Source organism: Lithobates pipiens, unplaced genomic scaffold (assembly GCF_037356315.1).
Source record: "Lithobates pipiens isolate NorthernLeopardFrog02 unplaced genomic scaffold, aLitPip1_a1.2 Scaffold_18, whole genome shotgun sequence".
In the NCBI taxonomy this organism is placed as follows: Eukaryota; Metazoa; Chordata; class Amphibia; order Anura; family Ranidae; genus Lithobates; species Lithobates pipiens.
In genome coordinates this window covers 277543365-277564242 of record NW_027507758.1, presented here as the reverse complement: position 1 = coordinate 277564242, position 20878 = coordinate 277543365, and the positions used below count along the sequence as shown (strand labels likewise).

Genomic DNA, 20878 nt, shown 5'->3' with positions numbered 1-20878 from the left:
AATACATTGGAATGTCTACTTTCCAAAAAGGGGTCATTTGGGGGGCATTTGTACTTTCCTGGCTTGTTAGGGTCTCAAGAATGGAGATAGGCCTTAGTACATCAGATGTGATCTTTTTTTGCAAATCTTTATGATTTGCACCATAGCTTGTAGACTCTATAAATTTCACACAGATCATATAATATGCAAAAATTTGGGTTATTTTTACCAAAGATGTGTAGTAGTATAAATTGTGGCCAAAATTTATGAAGAAAAATTGCTAATTTGCTAAATTTTGTCACAGAAACGAAGAAAAATTCATTTTTTTTCAAAATTTTCGGTCTTTTTTCATTTATAGCGCAGAAAATAAAAAACCGAGAGGTGATCAAATACCACCAAAAGAAAGCTCTATTGGTATGAAGAAAAGGACAAAAAAATCATTTGGTTACAGTGTTGCATGACTGAGTAATTGTCATTCAAAATGTGAGAGCACTGAAAGCTGAAAATTGGTCTGGGACTGAGGGGGGTTTAAGTGCCCAGTAAGCAAGTGGTTAAATACATATACAAATGGTTAAAGTGCTGTTGTATTACAGGATTTTAAAAACAGAGAAAATTGAGCACTGTCCGTGATACTTTTTTTTATTAGAAAAATTGTCTTGGAAAATTATATGTTAGTGCAGATAAAAAAAGCATCACGGACGGTACTCAATTTTCTCTGTCACAATTGCACTTATATGGCTACAACCACAAGTAGGATTTTAAAAACATAGTCCATAAACAGCTGAAGCAGTAGGCAGACAGGAGGAAATCATAAAGATCAGCTGCCACAATTGAGGCGGGTGGTTTCTGAAAGCTGGTTGATCAGTTCATTGCACTGCTAGATGGTGTTGGCTGTCAGTTGAGGGTCATGGAAATTGTCAACTTGATGGATTTGGGTTTCCTAACAAAGGAGGAACAGGTAATCATTCAACATGTACTGAAAAGAGATACAGACTTAAGAAAGCGTGAGGAAAAGAGAATAAGGTACAACACTTTTAAAACTGTTTTATTAAGCATGCTGCTAAATTTCTGATGTCTAAATCACTTACCCTGTCATTGAATGGAACTTGATTTTGTATATACAAAGTAAACTTCTTCATAAATCTGCAAGTGTGAAAGATAAATTGACCTATATGAATTATATTTTAACTGAAAATGACGAGGAACATAATAATATGCTATTAAGGCCAGAGGGAACATTTATTATATCCTGTTTGTTGCAAAACCTGTCAAGAGAGCACCTCCGAGTCAAGATTTTATTACTCTCAAAGACATGCATTTCCTAAATTTATGATGTAAAGGCTAAAATAGGTGGGTAGCATAACTACACTGAATATTCATGTACAGCACAGAAAGATTTAAATCTTCAAAATGAAAATCTAAATGTATTAAAATTTTCTATGTGGGTTTTTTTTTTTTTTTTTTTTTGATTCGGAATAATACACTGCAAGTATTCATCAGCAGCAGCAGGATTTGGGTAGGCCACACTTCACAGTGATTTCACAGTACAGCCATGGCCCGGCTGTGAAAGCTATAGTTTCTGAAATTCATCCTATTCATCTGACTGGGGTGGATATATTTTTGATTGTTTCAGAAGTTAGCCTAATGCATTATCATTCATAATGCATACGCAAATAAGGCCATAATAGGCACATAGTCATTGTTACATTTTGGGCTGTAGGAACAATTTGAAGAAGCTTTACCAAGATTTCTGCTTTTAGTTATAGTAGGGTCAGTAAGTAGTACTAGGTTGTAAGTAGCCATTTTCTAAACATAAATAAATATATTTGAGACATATTACGCTATGGGATCTTCCTGCTTATTCCCCGCTTCATTTGCTGTGGATGAACGGGCGAACTAACCAAGTGGGAGCCATTATTGCAATAAAGCACTCCTAAGGACATCTTCCCTGGTTACCACACTCGGGAGGACTCATCATTAGAAATATCTGAGTGGCATCTCTTACCCATTTAGTGGTAAGCACACAGTGGATGTCACCTGAAGAGTTTGCCTGTCACATTGCTGCACACCAGCGCTTTTTGCACTAATTTGCACATTTACTGTTTATGGATGGACTTGTACTCAATATAAATAGGACTGTATTGGTACACCTACACCAGTGATGGCGAACCTTGGCACCCCAGATGTTTTGGAACTACATTTCCCATGATGCTCCACTACACTGCAGAGTGCCTGAGCATCATGGGAAATGTAGTTCCAAAACATCTGGAGTGCCAAGGTTCGCCATCACTGACCTACACACTTAAAGAGGAAGTAAACCCTGATGAGTTTACTTCCTCTTTCATTACCTGCAAAGGTAAAGCATAATGGACTACTATCCCGCTGTCCCCTGTAGTCCGGCACATCCATATTCTCGGTGGGTTTTGCTGCTCCGCCGCTGTCATTCGGCGAAGCCGTGATGATGTCACTCCCGCACATGCGCACGGGAGCTGGCACGCGCAGCATATCGCTGTTGACGGTGGCGCGCTTAGTGCGCCTGCGCGCCACCGAGAAATCCATCTCTTCAGGCGCCGGTGGTCTCCGTGGCGGTTTCGCCGTGATATCACCGATATCGGCGGCGGGAGAGGTGCCGCCACCCTTCCGCACCTTCCGCCGCTTACCAGAGCAGTCGGTAGCGGCGGAGGCGACCGGGTCCTTTTCCTAGCTGGGTATGGAGACAAGTGAGGCTAAGATGGGCCCCCACTCGTCTCTATACCATAGGAGGGCGGAAGCGACGTCAAAAACGTCACTTCCGCTCATACCTCTTAAAAGGTGTATGTATGTATGTATGTATGTATAAAAAAATTTTTTTTTTAAATGTCATCTTTTTCTTTTGCATTTTAGTCCAAATATGAGATCTGAGGACTTTTTGACCCCGGATCTCATATTTAAGAGGACCTGTCATGCTTTTTTTACTACAAGGGATGTTTACATTAAAATAAAAGTGATCTTCTTCTTCTTTTTTTTTTTTTATTTTTTTTTTTTAAACAGTGTAAAAATAAATAAAATCAATTAAAATAAATAAGAATTTTTTTTTTTTTTTTTTTTAAACACCCCGTCACGACGAGCTTGCGCACAGAAGCAAGCGCATACGTGAGTAGCGCCCACATATGAAAACAGTGGTCAAACCACACATGTGAGGTATCGCCGCGATCGGTAGAGCAAGAGCAATAATTCTAGCCCAAGAACTCCTCTGTAACGCAAAAAATACAAACTGTAGAATTTTTAAAATGTCGCTTATGGAGATTTTTGAGGCTAAAAGTTTGACGCCATTACACAAGCGGGCGCAATTTTGAAGCGTGACATGTTGGGTATCAATTTACTCAGCGTACCATTATCTTTCACAATATAAAAAAAAAATTGGGCTAATTTTACTGTTTTACATTTTTTTTTATTCAAAAAGTGAATTTTTTCCCCAAAAAGTGCGCTTGTAAGACTGCTGCGCAAATACGGTGTGAAAAAAAGTATTTCAATGACCGCCATTTTATTCTCTAGGGTGTTAGAAAAAAACAATATAAAATGTTTGGGGGTTCTAAGTAATTTTCTCGCAAAAAAAAATGTTTTAAACATGTAAACACCAAATCTGAAAAAGAGGCCTGGTCCTTAAGTGGTTAAAGGTGTACACAAAGGATTATTTGATACTCAGCACTTTATGATAATCTTGCACTATTTAGTGTTCATTCAAATATTATTTAATATTTAGCACCTGATGATTTTGCACTATATTGTTTGTTTTAATTATCTGCACAGCAGCAGTTATTTTATTCACTTTATGAATTTATGGTAATGTGTTGTGCATTTTTTGAAAAAAATGTATTTGCGTAGTTTGCACAGTAGCAGTTTGCACAGCAGCTAAATAATTGCATGCACAGCATATAATTTATTGACGTAGTTTGCACAGTAGCAGTTTTGCACAGCAGCTAAATAATTGCATGCACAGCAGCAATTTGCATTAGGATTCATCATTGGTATTGATATAATTATTGATTTATTGCACTTTATCTATGAGTTAGAATACATATCAAACAAGGATTTTCCATCTTTGTAGTAATATTTGGTATATAGTTTGCGCTGATCACCTTTTTTATTTAAGTTTAAGAGCTTACACTAGCTGCATTTTAAAATCAATAGTTTTTTAAGCATTAACTGCAATATTTGGTGGTTGTTTTATATCTGCCTGGCAATCTACATTTAAGAATCAAGGCCAACCATAGACCGATCAAAATATGGCCATTTCAGCAGGAACTGGACACATTTCAATCTGTCTACGGGCAGACTAGTTGCACTGAATTCAATCAATCAATCCACTTCAGTACAACCAGACTGTTGGGGTTTTTTCATGCAATCCCTGTTTTCTGACAATTGGGAAAACCTCCCACTGTCAGAACGCAAAAGTGCTGCAGGAGGTATTTCCTCATCAACACTGACTGTGTTCATAGGGAAATCCAAGCAATTTTTATTCTTTGGCGTGCCTAACTCCTTGGCACTGACCGTATGCACCCATATGGTGGGTGGGTCTTAACGCTGGGTGTCCGCATATATGCAGCCCTGTATACAATACTTACCATGCTGCGCACGCGCTCCCAGCACAGTAGCTGGCCAAGATCTGTAAGCTGAATAATGGCGAGCAGGAGCTTTCCAATCATGTGACTGCTGAGAGACAGCCAATGATGAGAGTCATATGACCCGAATGTCCACCTCCTGCCATCTGAAATCTCTTAAAGGACCGGTGGGGGGGAGGCAGTGCTAAAGGGTTAGTGTTACTAAATCCACAACAGTAAAATCAGTCTGCATATGCATAAAGCATGCTTGTAGAACCTAAGGGGTTAATCCTATGCATTGTGTAAAAATTCTGTTTGATCCTGCATGCACCACCTCTTCTTCAACAGACTACAAACATGTCCAGATAAGACAGTTACTGGAATTGGGCTACACATGCTCAGTTTGGTGTGTAGTGCTAGAGTTTTTTTTTTTTTTTTTTCTTTTGTTGGGAGAGTGCATGTGATCAGCACTGTCCAAACAGGGTCAGGGGTCCTGTAAATCCTGTTAGGACAGCCAGTGCAGGTATAAAAACTCACCTACAAGCACCAGAAACTGATATAAGATGATCAGTCTGTTCTCCTCTGAGAACCCGAAACTGTGTGTTTACACACATAGATCCCGGTTCTCCATGTGCCCCAATGGATCTTGGGAGCCCCGCAGTGATCGCGACTGCCGGGCACTTTCATTGGCCCCGTGGGCAAGCAGGGGGCGCACACCCTCTAGTGGCCACAGGGCGAAGTGACGTTACATAACGTTGTTTCACCCAGCCGTGCTATTCTGCCACAGTACAACTGCGGCGGATGGTCCAGCAAGTGGTTAAGTTGGCCCAAGCTATTAAAGTGTCAAACTATTTAAGTGTTTTGGCTTTAACATCGGCACAACACGAGGCACTTGTTTGTTGCAAAAAAAACATCATATCACAATTAAACCATTGGGCAAGGGACTGGGCAGTGTGGCAATTATGGAGAATGTTCAACATGGATGCGTGTGCCAGGATATTTAAATAATAAATTAATAGAAGTGATTTAAATGGTGAATTGATAGAGATTTCTATAGAACAGGCTCAGCTACCCCTATTGACAACAATGGAATTTGACTATCAAAAAGGCTCAGATTGATCATTTCAGGGATGTGGGGGTGAAGTTTCAAACTAAACATGCAAGTAGACTTGTTGATTATTTAGGACACAGGGGTTGATTTTCTAATACTGGAGAGTGCAAAATCTGGTGAAGTTATTAGTGGTCATAGACATTAAAGCCCTGTACTACAGTATGTCATGTGCAACATGCATGGGACTTGAGATGGTTATTGGCGTCCTATGTCCTTTTATGATGAACCTAAAATTAATTTATCCAGGAAATAGGATTTATCACTGGAGCGAATAATAATGTGGTTTTCATACCTCTGGCCTGTAGATTCCACTATTTTACATTACTTGCATGTATAACATATTTTCTCCAGTCATCTTCCAGGATGGCACACCTGAGAGATGACTGGTCCACCTGACAGGAAACACAATCAACAACAAGTTTAAAAGTTCCCACCCCTCCCTCAGACCCTCAGTTCTTGATTGTGTTTCCCACAGGATGGCAGCGAAACCAAGTTTCTCCTTTTTTTTTTTTTTTTTTTTCGCGGAGGGGTCTGGGACCTCGTTTTCCTCTAAAGAGGATTATTTTCCCGGGGACTCAGCAGACAGGGTCTGCGATAGTCTCTTGTAACCCCCAGGGGCACCTGGGGGGGATAGTCCTCACTCAAGGTCTCCTTTAGGAGAGCCTTGTTCTCAGCCACATAGGTCAGGGGAGTTGTCCTAATTGTGCTGCTCCCCAATTATGCTGTGGGCCTACCTTGAACGTTGTTCGTTGGTGGAGTGAGGTGAGCTGCATCCTTCCAGCAGTGCGGAACGCGGTTGGCGTGCGTTCCAGCACTACGGCGCATGTCCGGAAGTTCGGACGCGTCACTTCCGGGCATCGAGTTTCCGGATTGAGACCTCGCTGGTACAGTGTTGTCTGGACGCACCGGCGTGCGTTCCAGCATCACGGCGCAAGACCAGAAGTCCGCCGGAGGGGCCGTACATCATTTCCGGGCGACGGACCTCCCAAAGATGGCACCAATCAGCGGTTTATTTAAACAGCAGAAGGTGCAGGGGAAAGCACCCAGGCTACATTCTGGTGAAGCGCTTTGTGCATTGCAGCATCTCCAAGGCAAACAAGGGGAACGCTCAAGACTACACCTGATCCAGCGATCCTGCAGGTCAGCTAAATCGCCATGGAAGTGGAAGGTCCGTCTGAAGCAGACAGCCATTGAGGTCGCCACAGGGGGTGAGTGATCCAGCTGTGTTTTAGGGGCAGGGTACTCTGAGGCAGACCCCCCTTGGCCCTTTTAGGACATGAGTAGCTAATTGCCTATTTTTTTACTATTTCCAGGGACTGATGGCTCTGCCCAGGGGTCAGCCTGTAGGTCTAAAGGAAAGGCTACTTCAAAGTCCAGGCATTGTGGTTATTGTAATTCTAAATTAGCACAAGACCACAGCAAGCCTTTCTGCGATAGATGTATCTTTAAGTTCGCAGGCAAGGAGACCAACCAGGTTGTGAAAGAATGTAGGGCTTTACAGTCAGAGATGTTAGCCACCCTTCAATCTTTCCAAACTACTCTAGTGAAGAGTCAGGATGAGGGTCCTTCTGGGAGAGAGACTCTTCATTCACAAGAGAATTTTTCCACATCTTATGCGGAAAGTTCCCAGGGCTAGGTCTCCCTGTTGTCTGAGGTGGAGGAAGGTCAGGTCCCAGATTTTAGTACTGGGGAGGAAGATTCAGACCAGGATAGCCAGGGGGAGGCTAAGCCTGGGGGACTTTTGTTCTCGACTGAGGACATGGAAGGCCTATTAAAGGCCATTTACACCTCGGAAGATATCCAGGTCCCCTCTGCTCAGGTTTCAGCACAGGACAGGGTGTATAAGGGCCTAGGAAGATTGCAGGCCAGAACCTTTCCCATCCACCAGTCTCTGAAGGATATAGTCCTCAGAGAATGGAAGGAACCTGAACGCAAGCTCCTCAAACTGAAAGCTTGGAAGAGAAGGTGTCCCTTTAAGGATGAGGAGGAGGAAAAGTTTTTTAAAACTCCTCGTTTGGATGCAGCCCTAGCACAGGTGTCTAAAAGGTCTAATTTATCCTTCGAAGATTCTGGAAACATCCAGGATCAGATGGATAGAAAGTCTGAGACATTACTCAAAAGGGCCTAGGAGGCGAATGCGGCGGCGATGGCGCCGGCCCTAGCTTCCGCCTGTGTAGCCAGAAATGCAGACACCTGGCTTGACAGATTGATGGATCACGTCTCCCGGGGTAAGGAGACTAAAGAAATTGTAGACTCGCTGGAGGTAATTAGTAGAGTGGTAGCATATGTGGCAGATGCAGCGGTGGAGACTGTTAGGACCACAGCTAAGGCAGCAGCACTTTTAAACTCCGCCAGGAGGGCCCTATGGGTAAAGAACTGGGATGGAGATTTCACTTCCAAGTCTCGCTTATGCGGCATTCCCTTTGAGGGTTCCCTGCTGTTTGGGTCAGGCCTAGATCAGGTTTTGTCCCGGTCTACTGAAAAGGGAAAGAAGTTCCCTGTGAGGCCCAAGAGGTTTTTTCAAGGCCCCCACTCAAAGACTCATCATAAAGGGAAAGTTGAACAGAGGAAGAAGTGGAACCTTGGAAAAGGAAAAGAAAAAAGTGCAATTCTTTTCTCCAGTTCCGGAGCCTCTCAGAAAGAAGGCAAATGACGCCACCGTAAAGGTAGGCGCAAGACTAAGCGACTTTCTTCCCCAGTGGGAAAGGATTACGCAGAGTCCATATATTTTAAATCTCTTAGAAGAGGGGTACAGACTGGAATTTCAAAGTCTTCCCCCCACAGAAATTTCTGATTACCTTTCCTCCCAGGGACCCAGCCAAGGCAGAGGGGTTACTGAGAAATTTAAAGGAGCTGGCAGAGCAAGGGGTTATTGCTCCAGTACCAGCCAGTCAGTTAGCCCAGGGTTTTTTTACTCACATGTATTTGTAGTTCCAAAACCCTCAGGCAAATTTCGGTTAATAATAAATTTGAAAGGACTCAACCGTTACTTACTTCACAAGAGGTTCAGGATGGAGAGTATTTACTCAGTAAGAAAACCTCTTCTTCAGGCAGGAGTTTTTATGGTCACTCTGGACCTGAAAGACGCATATCTACACGTACCCATTGCTCCCAAACACCAGAAGTACCTACGCTTCACAGTTTGCATACAGCAGAAGGTACAACACAGGCAGTTCAGAGCTCTTCCCTTTTGGGCTGGCGGCAAGCCCAAGGGTATTCACAAAGGTGATGGCCGAAGTTGTAGCATACCTATACCTGCAGGGGATAGGGTTAATAATCTACCTGGACGACTTGCTGATCTACAGTGTGGATCAGAGGCAAGCAGTGATAGACAGAGACATAGTGTTAGAGACTCTGGAGACCTTTGGTTGGATGGTCAGTCGGGAGAAGTCCTCACTGACACCATCTCAGTCCAAACTATACCTAGGCTACCTGTTAAACTCGCAGGCACAGAGGGTATTCTTACCAACAGAGAAGGTAGTGAAGGTCCAGAATGCGGTTGTCACCCTTTTCGAAAGAGGAGAAGCCTCTCTGAGATATATAATGAGACTGCTGGGTCTCATGACGGCCTGCATACCGGCAGTAACCTGGGCACAACTCCATTCTCGGCAGCTTTAGACTTTCCTACTTGCCTCATGGGGAGGAAAAAGAAAAACATTGGAGAGGAGAGTGTCCCTCAGAGGAGGTCTCTCTCTCTCTCTCTCTCTGCGGTGGTGGCTCGACCCACACAATTTGTTGAAAGGTCGCCCCTGCTCCCAGGTAAACCCGTTGGTCTTGACCACGGACGCCAGCGATTGGGGTTGGGGGGCTCATCTGGGAGACCGATATACCCAAGGGTCCTGGAACCGCAGCCAAGCCAGGGAATCTTCCAATTTCAGGGAGCTCCTGGCAGTAGGCAAAGCCCTAGAGTATTTCCAACAGCAGCTGCAGGACAGAGAGGTTCAGGTCCTCTCAGACAACCGGGTCACGGTTGCATACCTAAACCACCAAGGGGGACAAGGTCTGGCAAACTGAGGGAGTTAGCACAGCAAATCCTTGGGGAAGCAGAAAGGAGGGTCCTTTCACTGTCAGCGATTCATATAAAAGGCTCACTCAATCTGCAGGCAGATTTCCTAAGCAGACATCCCATCGTTCAAGGGGAATGGGGATTGAGCAAAAATCTTCTTCCTGGTTTGCAGACATTTTGGCAAGCCAGAAATAGATTTATTCGCTTCCCGGAGGAATGCGAAGGTCCTCAGATTTTTCTCCCTTTACAAGGATCAAGAAGCAGAAGGGATAGATGCTCTTGTACAGGTGTGGGATTTCAGGCTGGCTTATGCCTTTCCCCCATTGGTACTCCTTCCCAGAGTCCTACAGAAGTTAACCTACTCAAGGACAGACCTGGTGCTGATAGCACCCTGGTGGCCCAAGAGGGTTAGGTTTCCCACCATTCAGAGTCTCTCGGTAGCTCCCCCGCTGCATCTGCTGGTGCAACGAGACCTGCTCAGTCAGGGTCCAGTCTTTCACCCCGACCCGGGATGTCTCTCTCTGACAGCATGGCTATTGAGAGGGAAATACTCCGTGACAGGGGCTGTTCGGAGAGAGTGATAGACACTCCTCTTCTCCTCAGTAGGAAAGGCGTCACCAGAAAAATGTATGCAAATGTCTGGAAAGTTTTCTCCTATTGGCTGCAGTCTAAGGAGGGGGCTCTCCAGATGATACCTACCATCCTAGACTTTCTTCAAGAGGGGGTGGACCAGGGTTTGGCAGTCAGCACCCTCAAAGTCCAGGTGCCAGCCCTGTCCGTATTTTTTGACAGGAAGCTAGGACAGGAGCCACTGATAAAAAGATTTTTGTTGGCCAGGGAAAGGGTAGTTCCAGTCAGGTCAGTTGCCCTCCATGGGACCTGTACCTGGTATTAGATGCCCTAACAAAGGGGCCCTTTGAGCCGGTGGCTCAAATTTCTGTTAGACTTTTATCATTTAAGTTGGCCTTCCTTCTGGCTATCACTATGGCCAGAAGGGTGGGTGATATACAGGCCCTTTCGATTAAAGAGCCGTTTTTGCGTATCCTAGAGGATAGGGTAATCCTCACTCAGGATCCTCTTTATTTGCCAAAGGTGGCTTCGCTATTTCACAGAACACAGGAGATTATTCTCCCGTCTTTTTGCCAGAATCCCAAGAATAAGGAAGAGGAAAGGTTCCATTTCTTAGATGTCAGGCGCTGTCTTCTAGTCTATTTGGAAAGCGTGAAAGACTTTAGGAGATCCAGTCACCTATTGATCACCTTCTCAGGGAAGAGAAAGGGTCTACAAGCTTCTAAGGCAACGATAGCTAGATGGGTCAGATAAACCATATCTATTGCTTTATAAACAGGCAGGTAAACCAGTGCCAACCCGCCTTAAGGCACATTCAACCAGATCCCTGGCGACCTCCTGGGCAGAAAGGGCAGGCGCCTCAATCGACCAGATCTGCAGAGCAGCAACATGGATGAGCCATAGAACATTTCTGAGGCACTACAGAGTGGAGCTGTTGTCCCCTCAGGATTTGGCAGGAAGGTCCTACAAGCAGTTGTCCCGCCCTAAAGGTAGGCCTGAACTTCTTGCTTATCGTCTCAGGTGTGCCGTCCTGGAACATGACTGGAGAAAATGACCAGTTACACTTACCGGTAACGGCTTTTCTAGGAAATCTTCCAGGACGGCAGGCCTACTTCCCTACCCTTGTTTTATGGGTGTGGTATAATTATCCCTCACAGAATGTTCCCTCTGACACCGGTGTGGGCTTTTCTTTACCATAAGGCTGCTTTCACACTGGGGCGGGAGCGGCGTCGGCGGTAAAGCGCCGCTATTTTTAGCGGCGCTTTACCGTCGTTTTAGTGGCGGTCTGCGGGCGCTAGCGGGGTGGTTTTAACCCCCGCTAGCAGCCGAAAAAGGGTTAAACCCGCCCGCAAAGCGCCGATGCAGCGGCGCTTTGCCGGCGGTATTGCCGCGGTGTCCCATTGATTTCAATGGGTAGGAGCGGTGAATACACCGCTCCTTCACCGCTCCAAAGATGCGGCTAGCAGGACTTTTTTCACCGTCCTGCCAGCACATCGCTCCAGTGTGAAAGCCCTCCGGCTTTCACACTGGAGGGAAAGGGGCCGTTTTTTTTCAGGCGCTACACAGGCGCTATTTTTAGCGCTGTAATGCCTGAATACCGCCCCAGTGTGAAAGCAGCCTAACTGAGGGTCTGAGGGACGGGTGGGAACTTTTAAACTTGTTGTTGATTGTGTTTCCTGTCAGGTGGACCAGTCATCTCTCAGGTGTACCGTCCTGGAAGATTTCCTAGAAAAGCCGTTACCGGTAAGTGTAACTGGTCATTTTCTACACTCTGGCATGTTCCTTTCCTGCTATGATATACTAATAAGGTTGCGTATGTTTCATGAAAGCCTGATCAGTTTTTATTTTTTTTTATTTGTTTTATACCTCTGTAGCAGGGATTTGCAATTAGCGGACCTCCAGCTGTTGCAAAACTACAAATCCCATCATGCCTCTGCCTCTGGGTGTCAAGCTTGTGGCTGTCAGTCTTGCTATGCCTCATGGGACTTGTAGCTCTGCAACAGTGCCTATTTTATTTATTTATTAATTTTTTCATTCAATTTATTTTTATTATACATACAAACAAATAATCAGGTTAATCCATATAGTATCATATACTAAGAAAACATATAAACCAAACAAACCATGCACCTCATGGATCACAGTAACTTAACAAATAGCGATGCCTTTTACTATTTTAGATTTATATGTGTCAGAATTACATACTTTTATTCACTGCTTGGTAGCAACAGGACAGCTTCTTTTATATAATCTAACAGCAGCAGATAACACTTATTATAGAGGTCTAGCTACACAAGGTGTAAACATAAAGCTCCTAAAGTAAACATGGTTGTGTAACTTATGGCAACATGGACCGCATAGTGCACCTACACTTCAATTTATAGCAGATTTGAGAGAGTTGGTTGTTACCTGTGAGTTTGATGCTCTAAAAGTTGAAATAAAAGTCTGAATAAGGCAATAGAAAAAGCTCCTGGAACAAGATTTAACTCCAGAAAAAAAATAACAATTTCAAGCCAAAGTGAGAATTGCTAGGACTGAGGCAAACCTCTCAGCCAGTGGATTACTAGCACCAACCATACAGTACAGGCTCCACTATCCTTATCTGTCGGTCCTAAAGCACATGTGCCGGCCCACAAAAGGTACAACTAATGCCGCGTACACACGACCAGACTTATGTCCGACAGACCTTTGAAGGAGTTCTGCCGGAGTTCTGACCGATTTCTTACGGACTTTCCGAATGAGCGGACTTGGCCACACACAATCACACCAAACTCCGATGGATTCGAACGTGATGACGTACGACTGGACTCGAATAAGGAAGTTCATAGCCAGTAGCCAATAGCTGCCCTAGCGTCGGTTTTAGTCCGTCGGAATAGCATACACACAAGCAAATTTTTCGGTAGGAACTGGGTCCGGCAGAGTTCTGGCGGAAAAATTTGAAGCATGTTCCATTTCTAAAGTCTGTCAGACTTTTGCGAATCAAAAGTCCGTTGCAGCCCACACACGATCGAATAGTCTGCTGGAATCATTCCGTCAGACTTTGGATGTTGAAAAGTCCGCTCATGTGTACGGGGCTTAAGTGATTTATATCAACTGCAATGCTGACGCTTCCATTCCAGATAATCTTTTGTGCACTGTATTTTACCTACTGCTTCTGCTAACAAGCTTACCACATTTTTTGGTGCTGTAGTAGTTTTTATTTGGCCAAAAAACAAGTGTTAGTTTTGTTGCTGTATACAATTGAATCTGGTAAACTTCAGACCCCAGTAAGTAGACCTGTGGCCTAAATAATAATTATGAATAGGGATGGTCAAGATGAACGTAAGTTTGACTCGAATATCGGGTGTTTGTGGAACAGCCTATATAACTGTCAAAGCGAAAAGACAGCAGTCACAGGGAGGCTTCCCATCGAGGTGGAGATTTTTAAATGGTTTTTCTTTTTTTAATAAAGGAATTGTCAAACTGTTGTAGTTTTTATTTTTTTACACTTTTGATGAATGGGTAGGGGTAAAATGTACCTGATACCTATTCACATAGGGGAGGCTGGATCTGGGGTCTCCCTTGTTTAAAGAGGGCTTCCAGATTTCGATAAGCCCCACGTCCGCAGACCCCGACAACCAATGGCCAGAGTTGTCGGGAAGAGGCTCTTGTCCCCATCAACATGGGGACAAGGTGCTTTGGGAGGGACCTCTCCCGTTCCTGGGCTGCTTGCTCGGGTTAGGGACTGGTATATATTTTGGGGGGAACCCCATGGCAATTTTTTTTTAACTGCTTGTGGACCAGCTGCCGCAGTTTTATTGCGGCAGGTTGGCTCCACTGCCCAAAATCACATTAATGTACGTGATCTCATGAGGCTTGGATAGCAGGTGTGTGCGCCGCAAGCTCCGTGAGTCTGACCGTGGGTCCCGCAGACTCAATGTCCACGGTGATACCCGCAATCGTCTCACCGAAAGGAAGAACGGGGAAATGCCGATGTAAACAAGCATTTCCCCATTCAGCCTAGTGACACGGTCACTGATCACCCCTCTGTCAGGTCACCTTGAGGCAAGGTGACAGATGCACATCGTAGGAATCGGGAGTGCACCGCAAGGTTGTGGACCCTACGGCTGACTGCTGCGGACGGGAGACAGGTCCCACCGGGGTTAGAGTGTAAGATTCCCTGGGGCGCGGAGTCTAAGAGCCAGCAGGTGTTCACCAGAGCCTCAAGTTGTGAGGATGGACTTGGCTGCAACTGGCTCCAGGTCGCGACCCCCAGGGTCCCCCAGCTCACACCCACAATAGGCAACAGGAGGATAGGGATGGTGAGGGACAAAGCCAAGGTCGGGGCCACAAGCAGACTGGAATAGTCAGGGACACGCCAAAAGGTCAGGATCACAGGCAAACAGGGATAGTCAAAGACACGCCAAAGTCGGTAATGAAACAACAGAAGAGCACACGGCAGGTAACAGGAAGCTAAACACACAAAGGAATGCACAATGGTTGATCAGCACTCTTGGCTTGCAGTGCACAGGTTAATATAAGGTTCCCTGATGGGGCCTGGGGTGGAGCTATGCTTAGAGGAGAGGTTATAAAAACCACCAGGTGGAAGTGGCTGGCCTCTTAGTCTGAACACATGAGGGGAGGTAAGCAAACAGGAAGATCACTGCATAACCATGACAGTACCCTCCCTCTTACGAGGCCTCCCCCTCCCCCGCCTGGGTCCAGGCTTAAAGGGAAACTCCAGATGGAACCTCCTCAACAGATGAGGAGCAAAGACCTGAGATGCAGTGATCCAAGACTTCTCCTCAGGGCCCAACCCTTTCCAAAGTACGAGGTACTGAAGAATGCCTTTACGGAGCCGGGAATCCAAAACTTGACTAACCTCGTATTTTAGATTATCCTCAGAGACCAAAACCGAGGTAGGGAGAGGACTTGAGGACTAAAGGCTTTTTAGGAATGGGTAAGGGCATGAGAAGATCAGGAGTCTGAGCAGGGTCCCCCACACCCTTAAAGATGAGCTGGGCATCCATAACAGGACCACCAGACTGGGGAGAGGTCAGTGGATCCCTGAGGTCAGGTTGGTTAGAAGATGACATGTCACAAGAGTCAAGCTGGATAGCTGCAACACAAACGGAATGCAGAGAACCCTGAGAAAAAGATTGAAAACCCCTCCTGGCCGAATGAGGTATTCTATCCAAAGGATGGATTGAGCCTCTTAAACGGGTTTGAACGGATATAGTAGCAGTAGGGTGAGGCCAGGTCACCGAAGGTGCTGAACAAGAAGCAGGAAGCTCATTGGGCATGGGCTGGACTGGCATAACTGGTGCAGAGGTCGACTGAATAGTATTGTCAGGTGTAGCGACCATCTCAATCGCATCACAGGGCATAGCAACTGTGGAACTTGCAGACAAGTTAGCCTGGCTGTGCGTCCAAGGGAGATTGGGGACAGGCAAAGGTAAATGGTTATGTGAACTGGAGTGAATGATCGACTCAGGTTTATAGGTGGGCCCCTCATCCAGAGTACCACATGACCTAGAGAGTGCATCAGTCCGACTATTGCAGGACGCATCCCAGAGATCGCTATATACAGTGGGAAGAGCAGAAGATGCTGGAATGGTGGTAACAGGAAGTTTCACCTTTGGGGTACCCTTGAGTAGGCAGGAAGAGGAACAGGAGCAACCCCAAGCCAGGATCTGTCCAGCAGACCAGTCAACGTGTGGAGAATGGAGCCGGAACCAAGGAAGACCTAATATGATAGGAGATGAAGCCTTAGGTAAGACAAGGAAGGATATCCACTCCTGGTGGAGTGTCCCTACTGACATCTTAACAGGAAGAGTCTGAAAGCGAATAGGGCCCCCTGGGAGAACCGTGCCATCAATCTCCCAGACCACCAATGGTGTTGTAAGAGGCAAAAGGGTAAGTCTCATGGAGGATGCAGTTTCCCAATCCATGAAATTGGCAGCGGCTCCGGAATCCAGATGTGCTGAGACCGAACGAGAGGAAGCACCGACATGAAGCAACACAGAAAGGAGAAGACGAGAAGGTGAAGGTGATATTTCAGGGTCTAATACTCCACCTTCCAGATGTATTAGCCCTGAGCGTTTTTCCAGACGAAGAGAACAAGTGTCACGGTAATGATCTTTGGCCCCACAATAGAGACATAGGCCCAGAGTTCTGCGCCTAGCACGTTCTTCGGGAGATAACTTAGTCGAGCCCAACTGCATAGGTTCTTCAGTACGCAGGGGGTGCTCCTCGGATTGAAGAGAAGGGACTGGGGGCTCAGGCTGCCTAAAGAACGGGAAGTGTTGGCGTCTTTTTTCCAGGGCCCTCTCCTGAAAGCAAATATCGATCTGGTTACACAAGGTGATGACACTGTCCAGATCAGCAGGAAGGGATCTTCCTGCTAATTCATCCTTCACTCTATCAGAGAGGCCATGTAAAAGAGTCCCCCACCCTTCCCCCTTGATCCTCAGTTTTTTTTTTATTGTGTTTCTCCCGACACAGCAAAACTTTTTTTTTTTTTTCCCCAAATGACCCGAAGTCTGGGGCTGGTGGTCTCCAACTGGGAGCCAGACCACAAGCTTGGGAAGCCTCTGAGTCTGGTAGGATATTCTTATCCTTCCTGGGGGGGTTCCCCTATCTCTTTTCCTCGGGGGGGTAGCAGAAATTGGAAGAGTCCACCTGAGAGCTGAAGGACCCTGGGTACAGAACTTCAGGGGCCATTATCCTGTCTCCCCTCCTTACCTGTCCAGGTGTCTGTTCAGACGGGGGTGCTGGCCATTGGTTCTTTCCAGGGGGAGTGTGTCCCAGACTCTTGGGCCCCCAGTAGCTCACGTAGGCTGCTGGGGAGGGCGCGGCGACAAGCACCCGCGTCATTTTCAAACTTTGGGAAAATGGCTTTGGCGTTTTTACCCAGGAGGGAAGGATATGGAGTGGAGGTAAATCTCACTGCAGAACTGAGGTTCGCCAAGAGGGTCTTGCAGTGGTCCCACCCTAAGGTAGGCCTGAGGTACTTGCTTATCCTCTCAGGTGTGCCGTCCTGGAAGATGACTTGAGAAAGGTACCAGTTACTTACCGGAAGCTGTCTTTCTGGGAAATCTTCCAAGACGGCAGGCCTACTTCCCGCCTGTTGAAGGAGGGAAAATTGTAGAACACTAGAAGGTGAGTGACTATGATGAATAATTTCCCTTGAGTTCAGGAGTTACTTCTCTACGAATTGAGGGTCAAGGGGAAGGGTTGGGACTTAAACCAGCTGTCGATTGTGTTTCCTGTAGGGAGGAGCCTCTCATCTCTCAGGTTTGCTGTCCTGGAATATTTCCCAGAAAGACAGCTACCGGTAAGTAACTGGTACCTTTTTTTGCAAAGAAATGTCATTATCTTTAAGAGCCTGTAAAGCATTGCAGCTAGGATAAGCAGATTATGGCTGTAATACCAGGCTCCTGCAGACTGTCAGTGTAGCTGACTTCCTGTACCACGAATACGGGCAAGCAGTTGGTGAATGATGGGAAGCTCAATGAACTACCTAGAACACTCATCAGTGCCCTGGTAGTTCAAATAGTTCTAAAGGCAAACGTTTTTTTTTTTTACCTTGGTGCATTAAGGTAAACAAACTTCTGGGTGCAGCTCCCCTCCCAGCCCCCCCCCCCCATTATACTTAAGCCCCATCTCAATCCAGTGATGTGCATTATGGCAGCAGCTGTCCAGGGTTTCTCACATAGCAGTGGGAGCCATGTAGCCATGTCTATTTCTAATATCTTCACTCAGGAGCAAGGCTGCTCAAGTACCCCCATAGCAAGAAGCTTGCTATTGGGGGCACTTGACAGGGGGCAGGAGTCAGGGCTGCGGACAGAGGACCCAAAAAGAAGATTGGGGTTCATTGCACAGAGCAGGTAAGTATAGCATGTGTGTTTAAAAAAAAAAAAAACCTTTTAGAATTACTTTCATTGATAACTACAAGCCATCAGCCGCAAAGGCCAGCGCTAGCTGTAATGCATTGTTTCACAGGAATCTGTGAATGAAGGACATGATGGCCACATGGGTGGAGCTACGCACAGTCTGGATTTTCCGATCAGAGTATCGGCTTACCCATCCTGGATGTACGGGCAAGCTGATGCACTGAAAGTATGCAGGAGCCCTGCATGGCATCAGCGATCTGCTGATCTTTGGTGCAATGCTTTCCAGGCTACTGCAACAACAAATAATAAATGCACATTTGTTTTACCTGAAAAAAAAATGTGCATTTATTTTTTTCCTAAAAAGTGAACTCTTTCCTTTTTAAGTGGGGGAAAAAAATAAATTTAAATGAAAACAAATTATTAAAGCACCCACACTGCTCACGTGAAAACTTGAGTTTGATAAACAGCTGCACAAATATTGTTTGACATAAAAATGGCATTCTGGGTTTTCTATGCCTTTCTCTATTCCCCCTTTCTCCCATCCCATTACCTTTTTGCATCAGTAGAGCTAGCAGGGAGGAGGATGAGTGCAATATAAACAACTATATCTTTTTAGTAAACGTTAAAAGGAAGCCTAGAATTTCATCTGATGGATTGTTTTGTTATTACTGCATATGCCAAAAAATACAAGACGGGTATTTCAGCATTAACGGTGCTAATAGAATAAACAAGCAAATATTCAGTGCAATCAAGAAATAGTCCTTTTTGAAGGATCAATCCACTAAGATAGATGTATATCTATGTCTATATAGAATATAAATATATTTCTATATTCCATATACAAATTTAATAAAACCTGATAAAGGATGTGCTCCATAACCCTTAGCAACCAGGACTAGGATTATCATCTGGATACCAATGCATGTAAAAAAGAAGGGGGGGGGGGGGGGCCATATGTTAACTGCAACTTAGTGCTAGTTGCAATTAACATATGCGGACTCCCATTCTTTTTTACATTTATGAAACATTGATTGAAAGAAAGTGATCTAATCTGTGGATAGGAGCCAGGTCCAGGTCTGAGGCAGTGACGGGCTTCAGTGTCTAGTTTATTCACATCATGTTGGGAGGATCAGATCTCAGTGTATTAAGATACAAGGCCTATTATATACCAGTGTCTGGTGAGTTCATTACCAACGGGGATGTTTCATGCACAAGGTTTTGGTATCTAGATGAGAATCATAGTCTTGGTTGCTAGGAGTTGCAGAGCACATCTTCTATCATATTTTATTACATTTTTATGTGGACTATAGATCTATATTAGTGGATTGATCCTTCAAAGGACTTTTTCTTGATTGCACTAAATATGTATTTGTTTTATTCTATTAGCGCTGTTAATGCTGAAATGACTGTCTTGGTTGGTGTTTTTTTTTTTTTTTTTTTTTTTTTTTTTGGCATATTTTATTGATTTTTATTAGCTGCTGTTGTGCATTGAACCTATTGGTCAATTTGAGCACTTGAATCAGTGACATTTTCTTTAATGGATATTTTATTACTGCATATACTTCATGTATAAAGCTTAGGCCAATCTTTACAGAATCTTCCTTCTTTTTTTTTTTTTTTTTTGGACATGGCAAAATCTGTCAATTATCAATTCACCAACCAGTCAATTATCATTTGTTGTAATTATCAGTAATTTACTTTAAAAAACAATTACTTTATTATTGATCAAACTTTCAGGCATTTGGGATTTGAAAGCTAAATTAAGAAATAACATGTATGTCAAACCTGCTAGGTAGCCAAAATCAAATTTTCATAAAAATTGGGTTTATTTTCCAAGATGATCTCATTTACTCTGTGTACTATAGCAAGATTGGCAAGATAAGACTAGCCTAGATGAAGCTTTTTTTTTATTCTACAAGCCCCATTTCCAACGTGGCAGGGTTCATTTTAAGCATACAGCTTTTCTCATGCTGACTAGATAGAAATTACTTTTGGGATTAGATTGATTCACTTCATATTAATGTTGCCATTAAAGCTGCTAAACCTGGAAAAGTTGCATATTTTGAGCATAAACTTTTAAAAGGAATGTAGCCTTCTCTACTGGTACTTATTTTCAGTGCATTTTTATTTTTAATTCTTCTTAATTGAGCTTTTACTTCCTTTTTATGCCTTTTAAGTGCACTTCAGTTTGGCAGTGAAAAGTGCTCTTTTGGATTCTGACATGTTAATGCAGTGTTCTCGACAAAGCCTGTTTGAAAACAAGAATGTAGTCAACTTATTGAAAAAAATCTCCCTATTTAATAAGTTGTGCTCATTTTAATGTATTTTTACCAGATCATGTTATAAATTGCTCCACTTGAAAATGAGCAGTATTTTTAGCTGCACAGCTGAAAACAAACCTCAAAAGACCCTTTTGCAGAAAATGACTTGGGACCTTTTTTTTTTTTTCTTTCCCAGATATATATATATATATATATATATATATATATATATATATATATATATATATATATATATATATATATATATATATAAATGTTTATTATAATAAGGCACACGTACACTATATAAAAGAGGCCTGGCCACAGCTTCAATACAACAAAACATGTAGAAGGTAAATTGACAGAGCCTTGAGATACTTGTTAAAAAAAAACAAAAACCTGTGAGTGCCTGTTTGCTTGCTGTATGTGACGGGAACCGCTTTGGGCGGGGAGCCCATGGAACCTAGCTTACCTTAGAGCTGTCAGGAATCTCCTGG

The 20878-nt window shown here is 44.3% G+C and overlaps 1 protein-coding gene across 1 annotated transcript in view; it reads left to right on the top strand.

The window, feature by feature from the left end:
- Nucleotides 1-845: 845 nt before the first annotated feature.
- The window catches only part of LOC143986704 (uncharacterized), a 439164-nt gene continuing 419131 nt past the window's right edge, over nucleotides 846-20878 (top strand). The window contains exon 1 of the mRNA XM_077485112.1: nucleotides 846-1002. Within this exon, the coding sequence (XP_077341238.1) occupies nucleotides 887-1002 (116 nt within the window). The 5' untranslated portion in view covers nucleotides 846-886. The remainder of the gene's footprint in view (nucleotides 1003-20878) is intronic.